Below are 22,476 nucleotides of genomic sequence, written 5' to 3' on the forward strand. Positions count from 1 at the left end.
GCTCTGCACATGGGTGTGAGTGTAGGTAACAGGTGGGGCTAGGGGACAGTGCCGTAGGTCTAGGGTGACTTCATTTTATTTACTTAGTGGTTGATATTTATCTATTTATTTGAGTATTTATTTAGGCAGTGCTAGGTTTGGGGTGTTATTTTTTTTAATTTATGTTTTTGTTTTGTGCCGCTCCTGAGGCTTGAACTCCGGGCCTGGGCATTGTCCCTGAGCTTGTTTGGCTCACTTGAGCCACAGCACCACTTCCAGTTTTCTGAGTAGTTTATTAGAGATAAACGTTCCAGGAACTTTTCTGCCCAGGTTGGCTTTGAACTACACAGGATCCTCAGATCTCAGCCTCTTGAGTAGCTAAGGATTACAGGCGTGAGACACTGGTTTTAGATTCTAGGGCCTCACATTTGCTAGGCACATTTGCTTGGGCCAAGCCATGGCAGCTACTTGCACAGCCACGCCCCTGCTGGAGCTATACCCCATCTGCATGGCCATGCCCCTGCCAGAGCCATGCCCTACCACAAAGCCACGCCCCCTAGAGAGGAGCCATTCCCCATCTGCATAGCCATACCCCTGCTGGAGCCATGCCCCAGCACAAAGCCACGCCCCTTCCCCAGCCATGTCCTACCACAAAGCCTTGCGCCTACAGAGGAGCCATTCCCCATCTGCACGGTCACATTCCTGCGGAAGCCCTGCCCAGAATGAAGCCACGCCCATCGGAGGGGCCACACCCCCATCTCATGGCCCTCTGAGGAGCCACGTCCCTACTGGGAGGCCCTTTTCTGCTAAGCCACGCCTCCGGTCCTTATTTACTGCATTATTTTTTTCAATTGCCATCCTGTGTAGATGCCTGGATCAAGATCTGCCTATTTATTCTTCCCGCATCACTGAGGAGACAAGCACTTGCCAAAATGCCAGGCTGTTGTAATGGGATCTCTCATTTATGCTTAACCTAGTCTTGAACTGCAACCCTCCCAATCTCCACCTCCCTGGAAGCTAGGATTACAGGTATGAGCCACCAGCTAATCAAGCTGTCAATAAAACCCACAAAAACTAAAACCAGCAAAGTATCAACCACAAACCAGTTATACCTAGCAGTTATTTTGCAAGTTCTTCCTTATTAAACAGGCAAGAGAAAAGTCATTTTAATTTCTTTTTTCTGGGTGGCCAGCAAGGTAAGGATTAAGCAATCGTTAAGAAGAGAACATTCTACTAAAGTTTAGCGGTTTAATAAAGCAGAAGCTCAGCCGGGCGAGGCAGCACAAGCCTGTAATTGTAACTCTAGTTGGGAGTTAGAGATCAGGGATCATGGTTGTAGGCCATCTGGTGATCACAAATTCAAGAGACTTCATCTCAACCAATGACTGAGTATGGTGGGAAGCACAATGGCTGGGCACAATGGCATAAGCCTGTCATACCCCGTCCCCAGGGATAGCCCGACAGTAAAGCAGGATTATACCTTGAAAACAACCAACGCAAAAAAAAGGAGTGGGCAGTGTGGCTCAAGTAGTATGGTGCCTGCCTAGGAAGTACAAGGCCTAGAGTTCAAGCCTCAGTTATGGCAAAAAATAAATAAAACAGGAGCTCCTAGAGGCCACACCTCTTCTTTGCACACCCACTCTGCTTTTGCACACCGAAAACAGAAATACATGATGGCTTCATTTGCAAACAGAATTTGACACTAGAAGGGAGAATGCCCCAGCCTTAAAGGAAAAACGTGTCTTCTCATTCATGTGAGAGTCGTGTTGGAGGTCTGCCAGGTCACCGACGCTCTTTGTCCACAGGTAAAACTTCACACTGGGAACCAAGTGATGGCAAAACATCCATGGCTTACCTTTTCTCTCTGCTCGCCAGGAAGCTCCCCGCCCAGCACGGCACATTTCTCATATCTCATCTCACTGCTTGGCGCTGAACTTGAAAACCTGAAACAGAGATGAAGGTACATATGTGGGTAGAATTAAAAGCTGTGAGGCCCCTTAGCCCAAACCTCACCATGAGCTCAGGAGCTCAAGGAAAAAAGAAAGATTCCTGGACATCCTTAAGCAACACTGCCTCCATTTCCTTGTGGAGAAAAAGGAGGTGTCCTTTTCATTCACCCAGGAGAAGGGCCTACCGTAAGCAGAGCATCTCTGGCATGGAAGGGAGCTGCGGATACAGGGGAGCCAGTCCCAACTGCAGCTGCTTCTGGCTGTGAGAGCTCAGCAGGGTGTGTGACCTCACCTGAGTTCCTCACCTACAAACTGGGGATAATAAGCATCTCCCACTCTCCTCCACAAGGCAGATGCTGGCTGCCCGTGACCCTAATAGCTACATGGAGGCGTCCGGGGAAGACTAAAGATGCCTGGGGAGAGATAATTAATGGTTCTCCTTAGCAACCCTGGGCATGGCCAGACGCCTACTCTTCCTGCTCTGCAAACTGGCCAGTGACTGGAGCAGTGGGCTGTCACGCATTGGGGAATGTTGTGAGGACACTGTCCCTGCCACCCTGGCTGACCAGGGTCAAGCTAGCGTCTGTCTCTGGGCCTTATGTGGCCAAGGTATAAATTGGTGGGGGGGGAGGGCGTCTAGAACCTTCGAGGTATGTGGCTGAAGCTTTCTGAGATGTGGGGCTGGGAGGTCAGGGCTAACTCTGGAGCCTCAGTTTCCCCGTCTATCATACAACCACATGCACCATCACCCCACCCTACTCCTGCCACAGGCACACGAAGCACAGTGGTGGGGTCCCCAGCACAGTGGTTCCTTGTCTTTGCTGTCTGAGCTCAACTGTGCTTCTGAAAACTTACCAAATCATAAGCCCTAGAGAAACTGAGGCAGGGCCTCTTATGGGCCAGTGGGGTGGGGTGGGGGGGTTGTTACTGGGTAGTCTTTCTGTGTGATTCCAACAGGGTGATGTGGGCCCTGCTGGCTGCCCTGGTTCCCAGGGCATACCGCCCACCCAGGTTCTGCCCCTGCTGCCCCTCCCAGGACAAGGCATGTGGCGGCACTGCTCTGGGGCTGGAGGGCACCCAGGAAAACACAGGGGAGGTGGCAGAGGCCGGCCAGGCTTAGAGCCATCCCTAACCAACAGGATTCCCTGATTGGCCAGTGTGTTAAGGGCTTTTGCACTGATTGGCCAGCATATTATATGCTTACTCACTAATTGGCCAGATTTATTCACTGATTGGCCAGCATATTACGGGCTCATTTGCTGATTGGCCAGCATATCACAGGCTGCCCTGGAGTACAGTGGATGGTTCTGCATTCCCTGCGTTTTAACCCTGGCCTCAGCCTACTCCAAGATAAAGCCTCCAAACTGGAAGGGGTGAGGAGAGGGGATCGCCCAGGCTACCCCGGCTCTGCTGATCTTTGTTTCTGGAACACCCATGGAGGGCATGGGATGTGCCACTTACAATTTGGTCAAATCCGCTGACCTCGGCCGTGCCTGGAGTGCCCTCTTCCTGAGCTCCACCTTCTCCTCGGCACTCTCAGCAGCCCAGCCTTTGATCCGTGCCTGGACACTCACACCCGCCTTCTCCAACTCCGGTGCTGCCGGAGGAGTCTCAGGGGCGGCCATGGTGGCTTCAGAACCTACAGCCGGCACCAAGGCCCTCTCTTCCTCAAACAGACTCAGCCGTTTCTTGACGCTGCCCGTTGACATCCACTCTGCCCCCAGGGAGGCCTCCCGGTCAGCCCTTCTGCTCTTGGCCTCAGCGGGTCCCAGACCTCTTCCTGGCCAGGAGGGAGGGGACTCGGGCACCTTTTTGGGCTCGAGGTCCAGCCGGTCTTTCTCTTCCTCAGGACTCTGGTCCCCTCCCAGGATGGCCCTGGCGGAGACCCCGGGGGTTCTGGGGCTGCCCCCCTCCACCCGTTTCAGGAGCATCTTCTCCTTCCGGTCTTGGATTTTCTTGGCCACTTCCCGGAAATCTGCATCCAGGTGCAGCAGGGAAGTTGCTGCTGGCACAGGGCCTAACCCATCCGCTGCAGGCTCAGGGCTGGCCCCTCCCGTGCTCCAGCCCTCCCCTCCGGCCCCCTCGATGGCTGCCTTCCTCAGCAGGACTTCCCTGCTCTCAAAGCGGGCTGTGAGGTCCACCGACAGGGGCCGGGGCTTCCGGACCCACGTCTTCTCAGGAGGGTCCGGGGGTGGCTTCCCGCCCAAGCCTGGCCCGGGAGGCAGCAAGCCCTCAGTGAAGATGGCCGACACGGGCCTCCTCTTGGGGCGCAGCCGGGGCCCAGGTGCGTGGCCTGCCTGGTCCTCCACACTGCTGGCCTTGGGTAGAGGCCGGGCCTGGGCCTCCTCCTGCTGTGGGGGTGCCACCGATCGGGCATCTGGGGACAGGGGGGCTGGCCAGGGGAGGGTCCCAGGGAGCTTCCGGGTGGGCAGGGCCGGCTTGGCAGCAAGCTGGGGCCTGGAGCTGCAGGGTGGGTTGTGGGGTACACCTGCGCTGGCCGCTAGACACCGCTCACCAGTGCCTGTCCCCACCATGGGGCCGGCACTGTGGCTCTCAAAGGCGGACACGGCTTGCTGTAGACCTGAGGTCTTGTGGGGTGAGGGCGAGCTGGCCCGGGTGGCCTCCCCGCCTCCCGCCTCCTGCCCCGCCAGGCTGGGCATCCTGCCGTCCAAGCCCCGCAGTGCTGCCTTGGGGACCCCAGCGGGCCCAGGCCTGGGGGGACCGGGGTCTCTCCCGTCGAGGCCCTGCTCCTTGGAGAAGGGTCTAGGAGACAGGCGTGGCAGCGGGAAGCAGTGGGCCGAGCTCCGGAGGACGCAGGCCAAGGGGTCCCGGGCCGGGTAGAAGTATGTCTGCTTCAGGGTGTCGTCCTTGGTGAGGTCCCCGAGGCCTGGCACGGCGGTGAGGAGAGAGCCCACCTCCACCATCGCTACGGCGGCAGACCCATGGGCTCCCAGGACACCGCCGGTGGACAAGCGACTATTACAAAAGAGAAAAAGGAGAAAACACAGGTCTTACTTAGCAGGTCGCCTCGATGCAGGCTTGGGACGGGACCACTGGGAGCCTGGCCCAGGGCATAGGGTCCTCACTGGCCCTCGGCCCGCAGGGCAAGCGGGGAGGGAGGGGGAGGGCCAGGGCAGGCCTCCTCCCACAGGCACCAAGCTCTCTAGGCCTTACCACACTCAGGGAGACAGAGAAGGAATCAGCACAGAGATACAGAGCAGTGGTCTTGAGCATGCCCAGCAAGCAAGAGGCAATCCCAGGATTCAAGCCCAGGTCTGCTTCCATGCTGGACCATACTCTCCTCACAAAAGGTGGGGGGGGGGGGCGGGGGGGGAGGGAATCCATTCAGTCTTCTCAATATCCACTGCTGGCCCTCCATCCCTGCCTGGAACAGTCAGCACAGAGCAAGTGAGTGAGCAGCCTCAGCTCACACAGCCCTGAGAGGCAGGCTCTCCTGGAATCCCGGGGCATCTGGCAACCCCACACACGCCCCAGCCACCAGCCCTGCCGGGCTGCCCCTCAGCTCACAACACACACACACACACACACACACACACACACACGCCCCAACCACTAGCCAGGCCAGGCTGACCCTCAGCACCCATCCTCCCTGCCCAGCCTTCCAAACATCACAAAACAAAATTTGCTGTCACTTTTCTTTTCTTTTTGTCAGTGTGGGGCTTGAACTCAGGGCCTGGGAGCTGTCCCTGAGCTCTTCAGCTAGCACTCTACTACTTGAGCTACAACGCCACTTCATTTTTCTGGTGGTTAATTGATATGAGTCTCATGGACTTTCCTGCCCAGGCTGGCTTTGAACTATGATCCTCAAATCTCAGCCTCCTGAGCAGCTAGGATGACAGGCCTGAGCACCAGTGCCTGGCTAGCTTTCACTTTTCTATGTCTGCTGGTGTTGAACCCTTAACTCAGGCTGGCTGCCCTGCTTTCTGGGCCCCAGTCCTCTAGCACGGGCCTGTGGAGGGGGATGAAGGACAGGGGCCCAGAGAGGCTGCCCAGCTTGCCCACAATCACACAGCAGAAACTCCACCTCCAACCCTGACCCACTCAGTCCTGCCTTTTTAGGCCAATTCCTAAGTCTTTTCTGACCCTAAACTGTGACAGACAGCTGAGCATGACCCCTAACCCCCCCCACTCCTGCTGCCAGCATGTTCCTCCCCAGCCCCCCATCTTTGGAGCCAGGAGAGGAGAAGGGGTTTTACTTGAGCACCAGCCTCCAGCTCTGACTCACCAGCCTGCAGGAGGAGACGCAGGCGGATTCGGATATTTTTATTTTGTGGTGCTGACAGACTCCATCTCCTTCAACCCAGACACAGCCTGAGGGGCAGAATCGGAGGTGCTGGGAACCGAGGGGTCCACCTGCGGAGCCCCCCAGGCTGAAGCCCGTGGTGCCCAGTGTCCTGGCCTGCACTGGCCCGGGCACCAGAGGGCAAGTGCCGGGCGTGACCCCTGCCCGGGGTCTCCCAGGCCCTGGGACCTAGGCCGACTCAGAGCAGAAGGAAGACCTCCGGGCAGGGCCCAGCACTCCCCGCGCCCAGGCCGGGTGGGCAACCCACTCACTAGCATGATGAGAGCACGGGGCCGGGCAGTGGGGACCCTGTGGGAAACCCCCTGGGGCACAGCAGGCTGGGCAGTGGGGGCCCCGGTCAGCACTGTGATCACCCCCCAGGGGCACAGCAGGCTGGGAGGATCCGGAACGGCCCAGACCCCTGAGCCTGCCGGCAGGGCAGGCACAAACAGTAAGAAAGCACTCTGGCTCTCATCACATGCACTGGCACCGACTCCAGCTCCAGCATTCACACTCCTTCTACTCTGCAGCCTCACACATGCACACACTCAGCGCACATGACTGCCACAGTGCACACTCCATGATCGGGGGATGGTGGTCCCGCCTCCCATGGACCACTCACGGGACACCCTGTCCTCTGTCCAGCATTGTTTGTACACCGCTCCGGAAGGTCCCTCCATGCTACCTCAGGGCCTTTCCACCTGCCCAGCCACCGGCTGCTTGTCTGAGCCACAAAGATGCAGACTCACCACGGAGACCATAGCTCAGATCTCTCTGCCCCCTTCCACCCAGGCACCAAGCCCTCGGCTATGTTCACGAACAGCATGGACGCCCAGACTCTCTCGGCAGGACTCAAGCTCAGGAACACAGCAATTTGTGTTTACTGTGACAGGGTCCCCGGCTCCCCATTGGTGCTACGCCCCCGATCTCCAGCAGGTGGCAGGATAGTCCTGTCCCTACCATCACCAAGTGCACAGATGATGAATGGGTGAACGGGTTCATGAGTGAGGGAAGGAGTGAATGGGTGGTATCCACACGCAAGTCCTGGCCCATGGCCCCACAAGCCGGGCCGCCGGTTCCACGCCAGCCAGCACCAAGCGTGTGTTGCCCAGCCAGGGCCACCCCACTGTCCTGCCGGTTACCCGGCCACACGGGGCAGCACCTGCACATGGGGGGTCCACGGGCTCAGAGGACGCCCTCCGGGGCTGCGCAGGGAAGGGCGGGAACAGAGACTGGGCAGGCCTCAGTGCCGGCACCAGGCCTGTTGGGGATGTAAAGAACCCCAGAATCTGAGGAACCCTGGCCCACGGGGGGAGTGGGGACTGTGTCACTGGGAAGGGGTATCAGGGGCTCTTGACCCCTCATCCGCATCCCCCCACCCGTGCGAATGCGCACTCCCCACGCGCACGGGCTCCGCCACCCTCCTCTGAGAGCGTGGCATATGTTCATGCCGAACACCAGAGGCCCACGCACGGCGCGGCCAGCTGCTGCTGTTCCGGGCTGGCCCCGCTCCTCCTTCTAAATACATCCGTGACGCACGCATGGGGAGAGAGCGCCACACAGGCAGCCGGATCTGGTGTGCATGCACACACATGCCCCTGCGCATGCAGTGCTGGGCTTGAACCCAGGGCCTCGGGAGCCACACCTCCTTCTTTCCCAGGGGCGACCTCCATGGGGACCCCTCCTCCCCAGCCTCCCACGCAGCGGGGAGGCCAGAGTCTGATGGACTGGCAGGGGGTCTCGCCATCCACCCATCTACATTATGTCCACCCACCCCCCCCCCCGTGCCTGTCCGTCCCTCTGTCCTGGACCCTGTGCTCCCTGGGCCCTCTGTGCCCAGTACCCCCATTTTTCCACTTCCAGGAGCCTCCAGCTCAGTCGTGCCGGCTCCATAGGCTGTACCAGTGGCCCTCTGGATCCTGAGAGGCCTGGTCCAGGCAGGGCTCGACGGACCCAATGAGGGAGTGGGTCAGACTACAGGAAGCGCCTCCCTGCCTGGCCTTGGTCTGTGAGACGGCCTCCCCCACCCCCCCATGCACCGCCAAAGCAGGATCCAGACAGCCACCCCCAAGCCCCAGGCCACGCAGGCTGCCAAAGCAGGATCCGGATGGCCACCCTCGATGCTCAGGCCACACAGGGCTGGGGGCCACAGGAAGAATGTGACAGCCCCTTCCGGCAGGTTCTGCAGTCCTGGGGTGGGGTGACCTCAGGCGGAAAGCCCTCATCCAGACACTGGGTTTGTTTTCTTCCTTCCCTCACTCCCTCCCCCCTTCTTCCTTTCTCCCCCCCTCCCTCCCCCCCTACCCCCTCACCCCGCCTCCCTTCCTTTCCAGTTTCTCTCTCCAGATCCGGTTCATACAGGATCATCTGTAAGCCAAGCCCCGCCCGCTGGCCTCCTGGCTTTATAAATAAAGTTTTATTGGAATGCAGCCGCAGCTGTTCCTCTCCATCATCCGGGGCTCTGGGTGAGCGACCGTCACCCACAGAACACGTGGGCCGAGCAGGTCGCCACGTTTGCTGTGGCATTTCATGCACAAGTCCGCCAACCCCCGCCCACGACTGGACCACTGGGAACCTCAAACCATCCCACTCCCCACTGCCAGGGCACCCCCACTCCATCTCCTTCGGATTTCTATCGCTCCCTGGAATTGTGGCCATTCCAATAATGCCTGCCTGAAAATAATCACTTCCCAGCACAAAGTGCACGTGTGTGCGTGCACGCACGTACGTGTGATTTCCCTGCCACTGGGGCCATGCCCCAGCCCTTATTTTCTGTGGTTTTCTTCTTCTGGAGTATTCTTGCTCTTATCTGAGGCTATCCTAGACCCAGGCTGTACCTAGCCTCCCGCGCAGCTGGGATAGCTGACGTGTCCCACCACACCCGGCTCGGCTGAGATGGGTATTGCTGACCCCTTGCCTGGACTGGGCCTTGAAATCTGACTCTCCTCCAGATCCACCTTCTATCTCTGGGACTACAGGCGAGAGCTGCTGCACCCAGCCTCAACCCACAATAACTGGTGAAGGAATGAGCACAGCTATGCCCAACCTGGCAGGTTCTGGGGTTTGAATTCAGGGCCTGGAATGTGTGAGGCAGGTGCTCCAGCTGCGGAACCACGCCTCCTGCCCTGACTTTTGCCGGTCACTTTTTTATACAGGGCGTGTACCTGGGCCCACCCCACCTGTTCATCTTCTCTCACGGCCTACTGCCTCAGGCAAGATGTTCCAGGGCTCCCTCAAAAGCGCCCCACGAGGGCAGGTCCTGGCCACACGCCGACTTTCAGCTGGGCCTCCACACATGGTCTGCCCACAGTGTGTGAGGCCCGCGTGATGTGCGTGGGACCAGACGGCCCCCTGCGTCCTGGGAGAGCGGCCTAACTCAAGGATGCCTCTTCCTGGACACTGCTCTGATTTCCCAGAGGCCGTGTTTCCCACACCCTCTGTTTGTCCTGTATGGAGGATGAGCCTCAAGCGCTGACCCAAGCCCAGAACCCAGCAGCGGCCTGGCGCGGGGCACAAACATCAGAATGGGGGTGTGCTGGACTCCTCGGTGGATGGAGGCAGCCCACTGCCCTTCCCTGTCCGCAGAGTGAGACCTGAGAAGTCCTCTCAGGCGCTGCCTGGAGCCTGCGGCTTTCCCACTCAAGTCTCTAACCTCTGCTCACCTCCACCTGAACATGGAGAAGGCGGCCCTGAGCTCAGACCAGCAGCCTCTGTGGAAGCAGATTTCCATCCTTTATAGGGAATGGTGTGGTGGCACATGCCTGTAATCCCAGCCACTCAAAAACAGAAGTGGGAGGATCACCGGCTATACTGGACCCAGCAAAAGCTCAAGACCCTGTGTGAAAAACAAACTAAAAGCAGACGTTGCTGGGGATGTGGCTCATGGGGTAGATGGCAAGCCAAGTAAGGGCAGGGCCGGGGTTCAAATCTCACTACCATCAATTTTTTTACAAAGCAGAAAAAAGTTATCCTTTGCATCTCATTGTTTATAACTGCACTGTTACCTTCTCTTTAAGAAGATGATGCCAGTTGCATTTCTCATCGATTCAGCCACCCACCAAAGGACCCTTTAGGGAAACAATTTTATTTTTACTTTTGAAGACAGGACAAGTCTTGAAAACTAAAATGGCTCAAGGGTGAAAGTTCATGCCCTCTCTGATGAACTTGAGCCAGGGAAATGGAAAGAACACAGGGAGTTGACAGGGCGGGCCGGAAGCCGCCCAGCCCTCAGACACACTGGCTTTCCTAAGCTTCCTCTACAGCTGGGAGTGGCTGCGTGACCCGCCTTTGATCCAGTGCACGTGCACACATGCACACACACAAAGCACGCACACAAACGCACAAAATACAAATGATTTCCAAGGAGCCTTTTGCCTTACTGATAAAACAGGTAGGTGCAGCTCATGGTATGATGAACGAGGGTGTGATACTGGAGTTTTGGCAGCCATCTTGGAGCCATGAGAACCACCCGTCAACACTCTAAGAGCAGTGACACAGAGAGGAGCCATTTCGCTAACTCCAAACTGCTCCCCACACAGAAGGATGTTATGGGAAAAAAAAATGAAAGCATTTGTACAAACCACTGTTAGGGTCTCTGTTCCACCCAGGCACAAGTATTCCTGATGGCCCTGGAACTGGGGCAGAAGCGAGCTGAACAAAGGACGCATCGTGGGGGCGAGGCTGTGGATTGGGGCCCTGGGGAACCATTTTGCCCCTCAGGGGCTAGTTTTGTGTGGGGGAGGTTATTTTTGGAAGTGCTGAGGTTTGAACTCAAGGCATTGTGTTTGCCAGGTGGGCGTTCTACCACTTGAGCCAGGTCCCCAGCCCCAAAGCTCGGTTTCTGAGGAAGCCCTGGGGAGGATTCTGAGGAAGCGGCTCCCCCTCATCCCTGTTCCTCCTCCCCCGTCCCAACCCTCCAGCACCCAGGTCCCAGGGCTCTGGGCACACACCAAGGCCTGGGCCGCTGCTGCTGGCACAGACCCCATGGACCCGGGAGCCTGGGGCTGACCCGCCGGCCGTCCCTCTGCTGCTTATCCCCGGGGTGCAGTGGTACAAGGACTCACTCTGCTCCACACACTGGGGTCAGATTTCTTCGGGGTGGGGGGGGGCTGTATTGAGTTTTAACTGAGGCTCCTCACTTGCTAGGCAGGTGCTCTACCACTTGAGCCATGCATCCAGCCCCTCTTACTTCCATGATTTTTGCTTACGTAGGTATCACGTGGACGCCGGGATGGCCTTGGACCTTGGTCATCCTATGTCTCTCTGGTAACTGGGATGACAGGCACCTGCCACCGTGCCCAGTTTATCAGTTGAGATGGAGTCTCATTAACTTTACAGCCTGGGCTGGGCTCAGCCTCAATCTTCCTGACCTCTGCCCCCTGAGTCGCTGGGATTATGGGCGTGTGCCACCGGTGCCACCCCTGCTCAGCCACACAGAGACCAGACACCAGGCCACAGCCCTTGCTGTGTGGCGTCCTGTCACTCGCCCACCTGGGCTCGGGGCACAGAAGACGGTCCTGTGAAGGGGAGAGGGCCGAGAGCCCTGGCTACCTGGGAGGGGTCCATCACAGTCCCCGAGGGAAAGGGGGACCCGAGACCCAGATCCGGGAAAGGCAGGGCCACAGCCAAGCAGTGCAGACACCCAGAGAAATCTCTAGAAGCTGGAGAACCCATGGCCTGTGGGTGGCTATGAAGAAACGCACCCAGGACAGCCCAATGCTGCCCTCTGACCCCCAGAGGTGTGAGGAAAGGAGGCTGTTTCCTGCCATGCGGCCACGCGCACAGGGCACAATGCACACAGGCACAGCCAGTAGGGAGAGCCCAGCTGGAGGGGCAGCACAAAGCCAGGGGCTGCCCAGCCCACACAGGCCCAGCAAGGCCCGTGCCTGGCCTAGATCCCACTAGATCCCACCCTGGCCCAGGCCCCACCCAGATCCCACTAGATCCCACCCTGGCCCAGGCCCCACCCAGATCCCACTAGATCCAGCCCAAGCCCTGACCCAAGGGCCTTGTGGTCCCCACCCCCACACCCAGGCCCAACAGAAACCTGGACCACACACTTTCCTGCTCAATGTATGCTAACAGCACTTAAATCCTCAGTACCTCAGCACCTTTAACAGTACCAGGCTGGATTTCATACTGCGCTTCCCACTACTAAAATTCAAACATCAGTGAACAAAAACCAAATCACACTTTAGACTCCACCTCTGCCTCTACCTTCAACTCCCATTCAAGTGCCCCTCAGGAACGGGCACCCACGTATCTTACTGGGCAGCCCAGGAGATTTGCTCATGTGGCAGTGCGCCCTGACCATCCCCTCCTCCCCCCACTACTTGGGAGGCAGAGGCGGAGGGGGAAGGCAGGAGGCCCCAGGTCTGAGGCTGGCCCAGACAAAAGCTCACACCCTACCCAAGTATAAATGAAAGGGGGCAGGGAGGGCATGGCTTCCGTAGTAGATCGCTTGCTTAGCCAGATCAATGCCCCAGTTATCACACACGCACAGACATGTGCACACACACACACACACATGCACACACGTATTCCATTGAAGAGCACTGAGCCCTATCTACACACAAATGTGGAAACTGAGTCTTGAGGAAACACGTCCCACGGTCAGAGCCTGGCCCTCCTGCCCTCTCCTGGCCCCGCTGCGGGGCTGCCAAGAGTGCTGACGTCCTGGAAAAAGGCATACTTTGCGCTAATTGTGGGGAGGCCGCTGAGTGGAAGCGGGGTAATGAGGGGGCTCAGGAACGAACCACCACGTCAGCCAAGGAGCAACTGGGGCTCCCTGCAGCCCCATGCCCGCCTGCAGTCACCACCACCACCGGCTCAAAGTCTCACTCCAGACCGGCAGAGTAACATCTCCATCCTGGTCATCACTGCTGGCGAGGGACATGCTGAGGACCCTGACGGGGGTGGACAGCCGAGGGCCCAGAGTGGGGAGGCACAGCCAAGGGCCAAGAGGGAGCTCTGAGGACAGGGAGGCTGCACAGGGGGGTATACAAGGAGCAACCCCAAACAGCCACCAAGCATTCTAGGCACAAAAACCCCAAAGGACCTAAGACACCAGCCAGGGCACAGGGGTGGGAAACACTTGTTCCGGGCCCAGGTCAATTCCCACTGCATAAACCATCCCTCCACATGGTGTTGGGGGCTCCAAGTCGGGAAACGTGAGGCTGTGGAATACTCAGGTACAGAACAACCCTGAAGGCTAGCTCAGCCGCCAGGCAGCCCGCCTCAAACCATCCCCCAACCCCACGCTGCACCTCCACTCCAGGGACCCACAACCCCAAACACACGAGAGACTCAAGACACAGGCACAGGAGGGCAAACGTACGGGAGGCAGAGCTTGTGAGGTGAGTGTGTGTGTGTGTGTGTGTGTGTGTGTGTGTGTACACAAACAGGCATAGGGGAAGGGCTCACTGCCCTTCTATAAAAGACACACTCCAGGCCAAGAGCCTGTGGCTCACACCTGTAACCGAGCTACTCAGGAGGCTGAGATCTGAGGATCACAGTTCAAGGTCAGCATGAGCAGGAAAGTCCGTGAGATTCTTATCTCCAATGAACCACAAAAAAAGCCCACCATAAATGGGGTGGTGGCTCAAGTGGTAGAGTGCTAGCCTTAAACAAAAAAGCTAAGGGACAGTACTCAGGTCCTGAGTTCAAGCCCAGGACACACACACACACACACACACACACACACACACACACAGACCGAAACATCCCTGCTTCTCAGCTATCAGCTGTGACCCCCAGGGCCCTGGGTCTAGGGAGAGCCCCTGTGAGCCCCCAACCCAACAAGCAGTCCTGGAGGAACCACTGGACAGATAGGGTCAGAAAGCCTGGAACAAGCATTTGCCACCCCTGTGAGCCCCTTCCTGACCAACTGTCCTAAGCTCAGCACATAGCGGTGCCCTCAGCTCCCATCCCCAGCTCACCCTGACCAGTCAGGTGAAGCGCTCAGAGAACGCCGGATGGTGGCCAGGAAGCCCGGCTCCTCAGCCCGCCCGGCCCCACCGTGCCAACGCCGAGTGCGGGCTGGGCCACACTAACGTCCTACAGCTGAGTGACCCTGGACAACGTGCTCGAGTGCTCTGGGCGTTGGCCTGGTCCCGCCCCCGTGTCCCTTCCAGAGTCAATGGGCCTGCAGGAGCACAAGGAGGCAGAGAATATGCCCAGCCAGGGGCTCAGACAACACAGAGCGGTGCACCCCCTGACCACTGCCCAGGGAACATTTTCTGCAGACCATCCTGGATCCCCATGGGCTTCCTGGTGCAGCTCTGGGCTGGCACAGCACAATTTTCTCTCCGCAGCTCGGGGCACAATAGAAAGTTCTATGATTCCCCCCAAATGCCAGCATAGCAAAGCCCAGAGACTCCCCCAGAAAGCCATGCTGCTCGCCAGCGCACCCTAGTGGAAGTTTGGCCTTTGGGGGGCAGCCTATGGCACCCCTCTTTCCTGGAAGGACTGGCTCAGAACACCCGTCTCCCAGTGTGACACACAGACTGTGAAGTGGGCCACAAGCCACCACCTGCCCATCCTACATGGTTTCCGTGGGTTCCCTTGCTATGTTTTGCCTCAGCTGTGGTGATTTCTTGCCCTACGGTGTGCTGGCACTCACCTCCTGTGATAAGCACACATGTGTTGGGCCTCACACTGGTGAGGAGAGGGAAAGGTGATGCTAACAAAGGCCTCGCTGGGACAAGAGTGCACGCATGAACAGGAGGTGCCAGTGGCTCCACAGAGCAGGTAAACCGAGGAAGACTTCCTGGAGGGGGTGGTCAGATCGCAGGATGGAGGGCCGGCCAAGGGAAAATCAGGAGGTCCGGAGTCTGAGAAGCTCTTGAGGCTGGGAAGAACTGGACCTCTCTCCCAGGACGGAGGGAGGCAGGGGAAAGAGCCCAGGGCAGGCCACAGCGTGCAGTGGGGTCTTGGCAGCTGGATGAGCTTAGAGGCCCGGCCTCCATCTCCGATCTGTGCTCCAGAGCAGGGCAGGTGGCGTTACAGCCCACTCTCCAGAAGCCTCCCCTCCCCCAGGGCAGGGCTCATATGTCACCTCCCTCCCCCAGGGCGGGGCTCACATGTCACCTCTCCCATCCCACCTGGAGGCGGGGGGGGGGGGGGGGAGACAGAGACCAATGGCTGGCACGGAGGTTAGCGTGAAGGAAGGCAGATTACGGCTGGCAGGTGCCCGTGATGTCTAGACAGCTTCCAGGAGCATCTTAATGCTCAGACTTGTGCCCACACCACGAGGATTCTGAAGCCCTGCCCAGCCAGGTGCTGGGTGGCTCACACCTGTCACCCCAGGGACTTAGGAGACTGAGATCTGGAGGGCCACAGTCTGAAGACCAGTAGAAATGTCTGCAAGACCCCCTATCCAATTAACTAGTAAAAGAGCCAGGCTGGAGGGATGGCTCAAATGATAGAGTGCCTGACGAGTGAGCCAAGAGGCACTGAGTTCAAACCCCAGTACTACCAGATAAAAGAAAAAAGATAAAGGAAAGAAGCCTCCAGTCCCTTGGAACAGACTCTGCTAAGAAGACACAGGAGAATGCCCGTGGTCTTTTCCTGACCTCCTACTGGGTGCCAGGCCCTGTCCCAGGAGCCCAGCTCACAGGTGTGAGTAGGCAGCTGGCGAGGGCTCTACCCGCACACAGCGGGTGCTGCCTCAGTCCCGGATTGTGTCCCTCAACTAAACAAAGCCACCGCCACACCAACGACTCTGAAAGCTAAGGTACCGTCTCCCCACAGCCCCCCACTCCCAGGGGAGGAAGGGCCACCGTCCTTGAGCTAAGCCCCGGGGACAATCTCCACCTCAGCTTCGGGTCCGGCTGGCTGTGGCCCGGGCAGGTCTACCTATGAACCACCATTGGGATCCTTAAAGCAGGGTCGACAGCCACACACCCAAAATGCTGCCCGCTATGCCCCGGAGGGCATGGATGGGGGGACGCCCTAGCCCCGGCCTTGCTGGGTGAAGAACCCTGGCCACCCAGCCGGCTGACACCACCACCTGGGCTCCGAAATAAACTGAACTGAGATTATTAACACCACCACCACCACAGTGTAGCCACACACAGAAGAGGAAGGAGGCAGAGGCCCTGTTGGCACAATCTGGGGTGAGCCTCAATCAGCAAAGCATGGGACTTGAACCCTCAGTGGCCATGTGCCCCGTGCAGAGCCACGGACATTTTGTGACTGTGGCGCAGGTAAGCGGGTACCAGGCAAGGAGACGGGAAGACCCCCAGTGAAGCCAGGAGAGCTTGCGAGGCAAGCTGAAGCCAGGAATGGCTAGCTCCTCCAGCTCGGCCTGGACTGACCTATCCCCCTAGCTCAAATACTTTCCTTCCCCCCCCCAGACCCTCCCTTTCCTGTGGCTGGGGTCAGTCTTCCTCCTACACTCTCCCCTAGAGCTGACTTCCCCCAAGAGCCCCAGCCAGCGCTGAATTCTGGAATGCTCTTTGTGAGAAACCATGGGCCACGCTGTGTGGTCCCCACAAGGGGGGGAGAGTCCGGGGCACTGAGAGTGGGAGGCAGGGCAGGAGCCACCCTCAAACCTGCCTATCCCCAAACCCTGCCAGTTCCATCACTCTGCCAAGATACACACATGAAGCACCTACTGTGTGCCAGTGCATGAGACAAGAACAATAAAATGACAGCCTGTGTGTTTCCAAGTCAGCCACTGAGGCCCTGAAGGCCTGGGAAGGAAGCTTCCAGACAGAAGCACGAGGAGGCCAGGTTAGGTGGAGAAAGTGAGACCAGAGAAGCTGGATGGGAGCTAGAGTCCCGAGGGGCCTTCAAGGTGGGCTTCAGCAGGACCATGGCACATGGGAGCCCTGGGCCCATTAGGGAATAAACTGAGGCAAGAGAGCCTTGCTCCTCGAAGTTCACAGTGTATACCGTCTGATCCCAGAAAAGGATGGGTACCCACAATATGGCCTCTGCACTCAAGCCTGATAGTCTGAGTCCTGCAGGTACTGGGTAAATGGTGGGTGGATAGTGAACACAAGTCCTGCCCCATGTGGGTGGGGCATCCACCAGACTGCCAATGGGAAGGTAGGGTAGAGATGGATGGATGGATGGATGGTGGATAGATGGATGGACAGTAGATGGATGGACGGATGGATAGATGGGAGGATGGATGGGAGGATAAATGGATGGATAGACGGTGGGTGGGAGAATAGATGGATGGATGGTGGATGGATGGATGGATAGATGGGAGGATGGATGGGAGGATGAATGGATGGATGGATGGATGGTGGGTGGGAGAATGGATGGATGGATGGATGGTGGATGGATGGATGGATGGATGGTAGATGGGTGGATGGATGGTGGATGGATGGATGGACGGGAGGATGGATGGATGGTAGATGGGTGGATGGGAGGATGGACAAGTGATTGCATGGGTAGATGGTCAGGTGGTTGGATGGGTGGATGGATGGGTGCAAAGCTCCCCTAAAAGCCCCAAGCAGACCCAAGGATGATCCAAACTTTCTCCATGCTGCAAGCCCAAGTCTCACACCCCCAGGGGCGTTGACATTTTGTAGGCGCACAGCTATAACACAGGATGTGATTCATCTCATCCCAGGCCTTCCGCTGGGAAGAAGGAAACTGGTGCTCAGATCCAGGACCAAATTTAACTCCCTTCTCTACATGCCCCCCACACCCAAGCCCCTCAGACATGTGCTGTGGGGGCGCCGCCTCCTCCGCCTGGGGTCTGGCCAGGGTGGGCTGGCATCAGGGGTGACTACTTGCCCTTCTCCACCCCACAGCCCCTGGAAACAGGACTGGGAGAGCCAGTGGCCCTCAGAGAAGGGGCGTGCCTGCAGGAGGCTGCTGTTTCGGCCTTCTCGTGGCTGCCACCTGCAAGGTCCAGGGAGCACAGAGGAAAACAGAGACCCCGGGAAACCCACAGCTGCACACCCCCAGTCCCAAGTCCCCAGGGGGACTCACGGACACCTTTGCCCACTCCTCCTGTACTGGACGCAGCCCCCAGAACACGGGGTACATGGGGCTCCTTCTCCTGGGAGGCCTAGCACTATGGTGGGAGTATAGGAATGGGCCTCATGAAAGGCTGCAGCGGCCTCAGGCAGCTGACCTGGTGGGTTGGGGGCTTGCCCTGCCAGGGGGCACCTGCCCCTTGGGTGGCCTTCACTCTCAGTTCTCCATGCCCTGGCCGTATGCTCCTGGGAAGATGGCTCAGCCTCGCTGGGCCTCCAGTCCCTCGAGGGATGACCTTGCTCCCTGACCTGGATGGGGGTGGGTGGACAGATGCTGGGGCGCAGCCTGCTTAGGCCACTCCCCACCCCCTAGACTCAATCTAAGTTTCCCCACAGACCCCTCCAAGGCCTCTCCACAACCTGAGCCCCAAGACCGCCCCCCCCCCCAGCACTGACAGCCCCGGGGCCTCAGAGTAGGACTCGAGCCCAAAACGGGGTGACCATGGAGTGGCACTGGATCCGGGGGACCCTCACTCCATGACTGTCATCTGTACAAGGAAAAGAGGGGTCCAGCATTCAGCCACAGCCAGGAGAGGAAAAGAATCGCTGGAAGTGCAGGAAGCCGTGGGAAGAAAGGCCATTCTCCAGCCTGGGCAGGCCCCGCCCACAGGGCCCATAAATCTCTCCTGGAGGAGCCCCCTGGATGACTCACACCTATAATCTCAGCTACTCAGGGGTCAGATATTGCAAGGATCAAAGTTCCAGGTCAGCCCAGGAGGAAAATTCGGCAAGGCCTCATCTCAACCCACAAGCCCGATGTGCTGACTTACAGCTGTAATCCAGCTATGCAGAGGGCAGAGGTAGAACAAGGATCATGGTCCAAGGCTAAGGGCATGGCTCAAGTAGTAGAGCACCTGCCTAACAAGTTTGAGGCCCTGAGTTCAATCCCTAGCACCACCCAGAAAAAGTAAAACTAAATGTGGCGGAGGCCCTGCAGAGGCCCAGCCCTGGGGTCAGCATGGCTTCTACCATTACATTAGGGCAGAGCTGTCCATGTTACAGTGCACATGGGGAAACTGAGGCTGGCCACCGGAGATTCTGAGTCACAAAAGGACCCCCTACAGACCCATCATATGACGGGGTCCCCCTGCATAACAGGGACCCAGCCTCAGCACCCGCACAACTTCCAACAGCCCAGCCACGCCCGCCGTGACACCCATACGCTAGATGAGGAGGAGATGGGATCGGAGTACAGGTGCAGCGCCTGCTCAGGCTCTGCCCAGCCCTCTGCTGCCCAGACAGGGCCCAGGCCCGGGCACAAACCTGGGGCTGGGAATTCAGGCACCTCCCCCTCCACCGCCAGCCCCCCTTCCTGGGCAAGGTGACCTGAGCAGGGAGCCCCACCCCCACACCCCTCTTTTGTTCCCTCTCCAAAAGGAGCCAAGACCCAGACAGACGGTGAGAGCTGCCATCCAATGCCCGGCCTGGAATTCTGCCACCTTCTAGCCAAGGGACCAGGGGACTGAGGCACAGGCCCCCCAGGGAACGGCCCAGCCCGCTGTCCCCGCCACAGCAGGAACAAGAGCCCAGAGCTGCGCCCTCGGGGATGGGGGAAAGGACCTGGCCCTGGAGACCAGGGGCAGGATCCCCCGTCTGCCCTGCCCCGTGCAGGCTGCCTGCAAACACAGCACCTGCCAGGCCTGGAGCACAGACGCCCCCAGGAGCCCCAGAGGGGCAGTGGGGAGCAAAGATGGTACAGGGAAACAGGAACTGCGTCCCCACCACAGGACAGACACCAAACGCCACTCCTGCGTCTCACCAGTTGCCCCAGCCAGTCTAGACTGTGTTCCTCCCGTGTATCTGTCCCATCACCACAGAGATGACAGGCATACCCTATCATGCCTGACTGCTTCTGTTAAGATGGGGTCTCAAGAACTATGTTTCCAGGGCTGGCCTTAAACCATGATCCTCTTGGTCATAAGTAGCTAAAGATTACAGGCATAAACCACTGTGCCCAGCTTATTTCCATTTAAAAGAAGAAGAAAGAAGGAAGAAGAGGAGGAGGAGGAGGAGGCCTGGAGATTTATCTCAGTGGTAGAACTGTTTGCTTAGCATAGGTGAGACCGTGAGTTCGAGTCCCAGCAGTGCGATAATAAATAAACGTGTGTGTGTGCGCACACAGGCACGCACAATGACTTGAAATGTGGTACGACTACAAAGGAGTAGTACTCAGGAATAAAAAAGAAATGAAACACTGGTATATGTCACATCATGGTGAACCCTGAACTCCTGCTTCTCAATCAGTCACAAAAGACCAGGTGCCGTACAAATCCATTCAGATGAAATGTCCATAAGAGACAGGTCCACAGAGGGCAGCAGAGATGGAACGGCATTCTGTGACCCTAGGAATGTTCTGAAAATTGATCACAGTGCTAGTTGCCCCATGTGTGAGAACCACTGAACTATACACTTTGAGCGAGATGGTATGCGAATATATCTCACTAAAGCAGTTATTTAAATAGAGACCAGAAAAACAGCCAGGAGCCAGTGGCTCACACCTGTCATTCATGCTACTCAGGATACTAAGATCTGAGGATCCTAGTTCAAAGCCAGCCCGGGCAGGAAAGTCCCTGAGACTCTTATCTCCAATTCATCAGTGAAAAGCCAAAAGTGGAGCTGCAGCTCACGTGGTAGAGCACCAACCTTGAGCAAAACAGCTCAGCACCCAGGCCCAGAGTTCAAGCCTGGTGGAGGCGAAGGTGGAGGCCAAGGTAGAGGCCGGGCCTCAGCCCCATGCCCCAGGGGGGCGGGGGAGAACCCTAGCCCTCACCCATAAGGTAACATCTCTCCACCATGCACCCCTTGTGACATTCACTGGTACAAATCTCACTCCAATCCAAGCAAGTTTGCAGGTGCAGCATTCTTTGAAGGCCCAGAGGCTCCCAGGGTCTGGGCTAGGGCATTGCTAAAGCCAGGGTACAGGGGAGCCAACTGTCACAGCATTGGGGCATCGGGACAGGGGAGAGTGGCAAAGTTACCCCAGGAGGAGGCCCCTGCGCCTGCCTCACCTTGCCCGGGTGGAACGTTCATGCCAAGAGCCCCAGACCACACACGCAGAAGCCATAATTGCTACGATGGTGGGGATGGTTGACCTCCCATGGGCCAGGCATGTATCCGACACACCATGATGTGTGTGCTTGCATGCACACACACACACACACACACACACACACACACACACACACCCTCTAAGAAGCAGGCTACACTGTGGTATTAACTGCAGTCATTATGATGCCTCAGGCAGACTCACTGGATTACTGAGATGATGCCTACAGTGGGTTCAGACTCAGTCAGCACTGCCATTAATGGAATCAGGCTCAGTCAGCCAGCAGCACTGCCATGGGTAACCTCAGGCTCGGGCAACACTGGCATCAGTGGACTCAGGCCCAGTCAGAATTCCCACTCAAACTAGTCTCAGTCGACATTGCTGTCAGTGGACTCAAGCTCAGTCAGCAATGCCACTGGTAGACTCAGGCTCAGTCAGCACTGCTACAAGTAGACTCAGGCCCAGTCAACACTGCCAGTAATAGACTCAGGCTCAGTCAGCACTCCCATCAGTGGACTCAGGCTCCGTCAGCACTGCCATTGTCAGTGTAGATGTGCTGGGTGACAAAGACGAGGGGGAGGCACTGAGCACACACCTGCCAGCCTGTACACAGTATGGCTGACATCCCTGGTGCCTGAGCCTACGTCCCCTCATTTCACAGAGGAGCAAGTGCACTTCAGTCATGCGAGATCACAGAGCTAGTGATGCCGAGAGGGTCCCAATGCCCCACTCACCTGTGAGAGCAGGCCATCACCACTGAGCCCTGTGGCACCCAAGCCCTCTCCGCTCTGGCCTTCCAGTCCCCTTGGTTGTCAGGCCTTGAGGCAGCGGCTGCCTCGTCCCTCTTCCCTGGGACGGAGCCGGTTCTCCGGAAGCAGCAGCAGCTCCGGGCTGGTGAGCTCAGCTTACTTGGCCGCCTCCGGCCCGCTGGGACGGGCCAGCGGCTTTGCCTTGGCAGGTGGCCAGGCCCGGGCAGGGACAGGAAGCCTGGGGTGATAGAGATCAGGGCTGGCGGGGGGGGCAGGGGCTGGGTCCGTCCCAGCAGGGGGGCCCTCATCCCCACACGCGTGTGCCACAGGAGTGCCTGGCCTGCGGTGTGCACGCACTGTGTGGCACAGGCGTGGGCACAGGGTGCCCTTTGTCTATCCCGTTTCTCAGAGGAGACAAACAGGGACTGGCCCCCCGTCACACAGGACTGGAATC

The 22,476-nt window shown here is 58.1% G+C and overlaps 2 protein-coding genes across 2 annotated transcripts in view; both read right to left on the reverse strand.

Annotated features, from left to right (window-relative positions):
* Kiaa1671 (KIAA1671 ortholog) overlaps nt 1–3,940 on the reverse strand; it is a 54,867-nt gene extending 50,927 nt beyond the window's left edge. Inside the window, exons 1-2 of the mRNA XM_048342753.1 lie at nt 3,390–3,940; nt 1,835–1,922 (exon numbers count right to left, since the gene is read on the reverse strand). Coding sequence (XP_048198710.1) covers nt 1,835–1,922; nt 3,390–3,859 — 558 coding nt within the window. The 5' untranslated portion in view covers nt 3,860–3,940. The remainder of the gene's footprint in view (nt 1–1,834; nt 1,923–3,389) is intronic.
* A 12-nt stretch (nt 3,941–3,952) lies between these two features.
* LOC125347728 (uncharacterized protein KIAA1671-like) lies at nt 3,953–22,476 on the reverse strand (the record flags this gene model as incomplete). Its single annotated transcript, XM_048340701.1, has 2 exons — nt 22,008–22,476; nt 3,953–4,904 (listed from the first exon to the last, which is right to left on the reverse strand). Coding segments are annotated over exons 1-2 (1,275 nt in total), but the record flags the coding sequence as incomplete, so codon positions are not given.

The sequence above is a fragment of the Perognathus longimembris genome, chromosome 3 (genome assembly GCF_023159225.1).
Source record: "Perognathus longimembris pacificus isolate PPM17 chromosome 3, ASM2315922v1, whole genome shotgun sequence".
In the NCBI taxonomy this organism is placed as follows: Eukaryota; Metazoa; Chordata; class Mammalia; order Rodentia; family Heteromyidae; genus Perognathus; species Perognathus longimembris.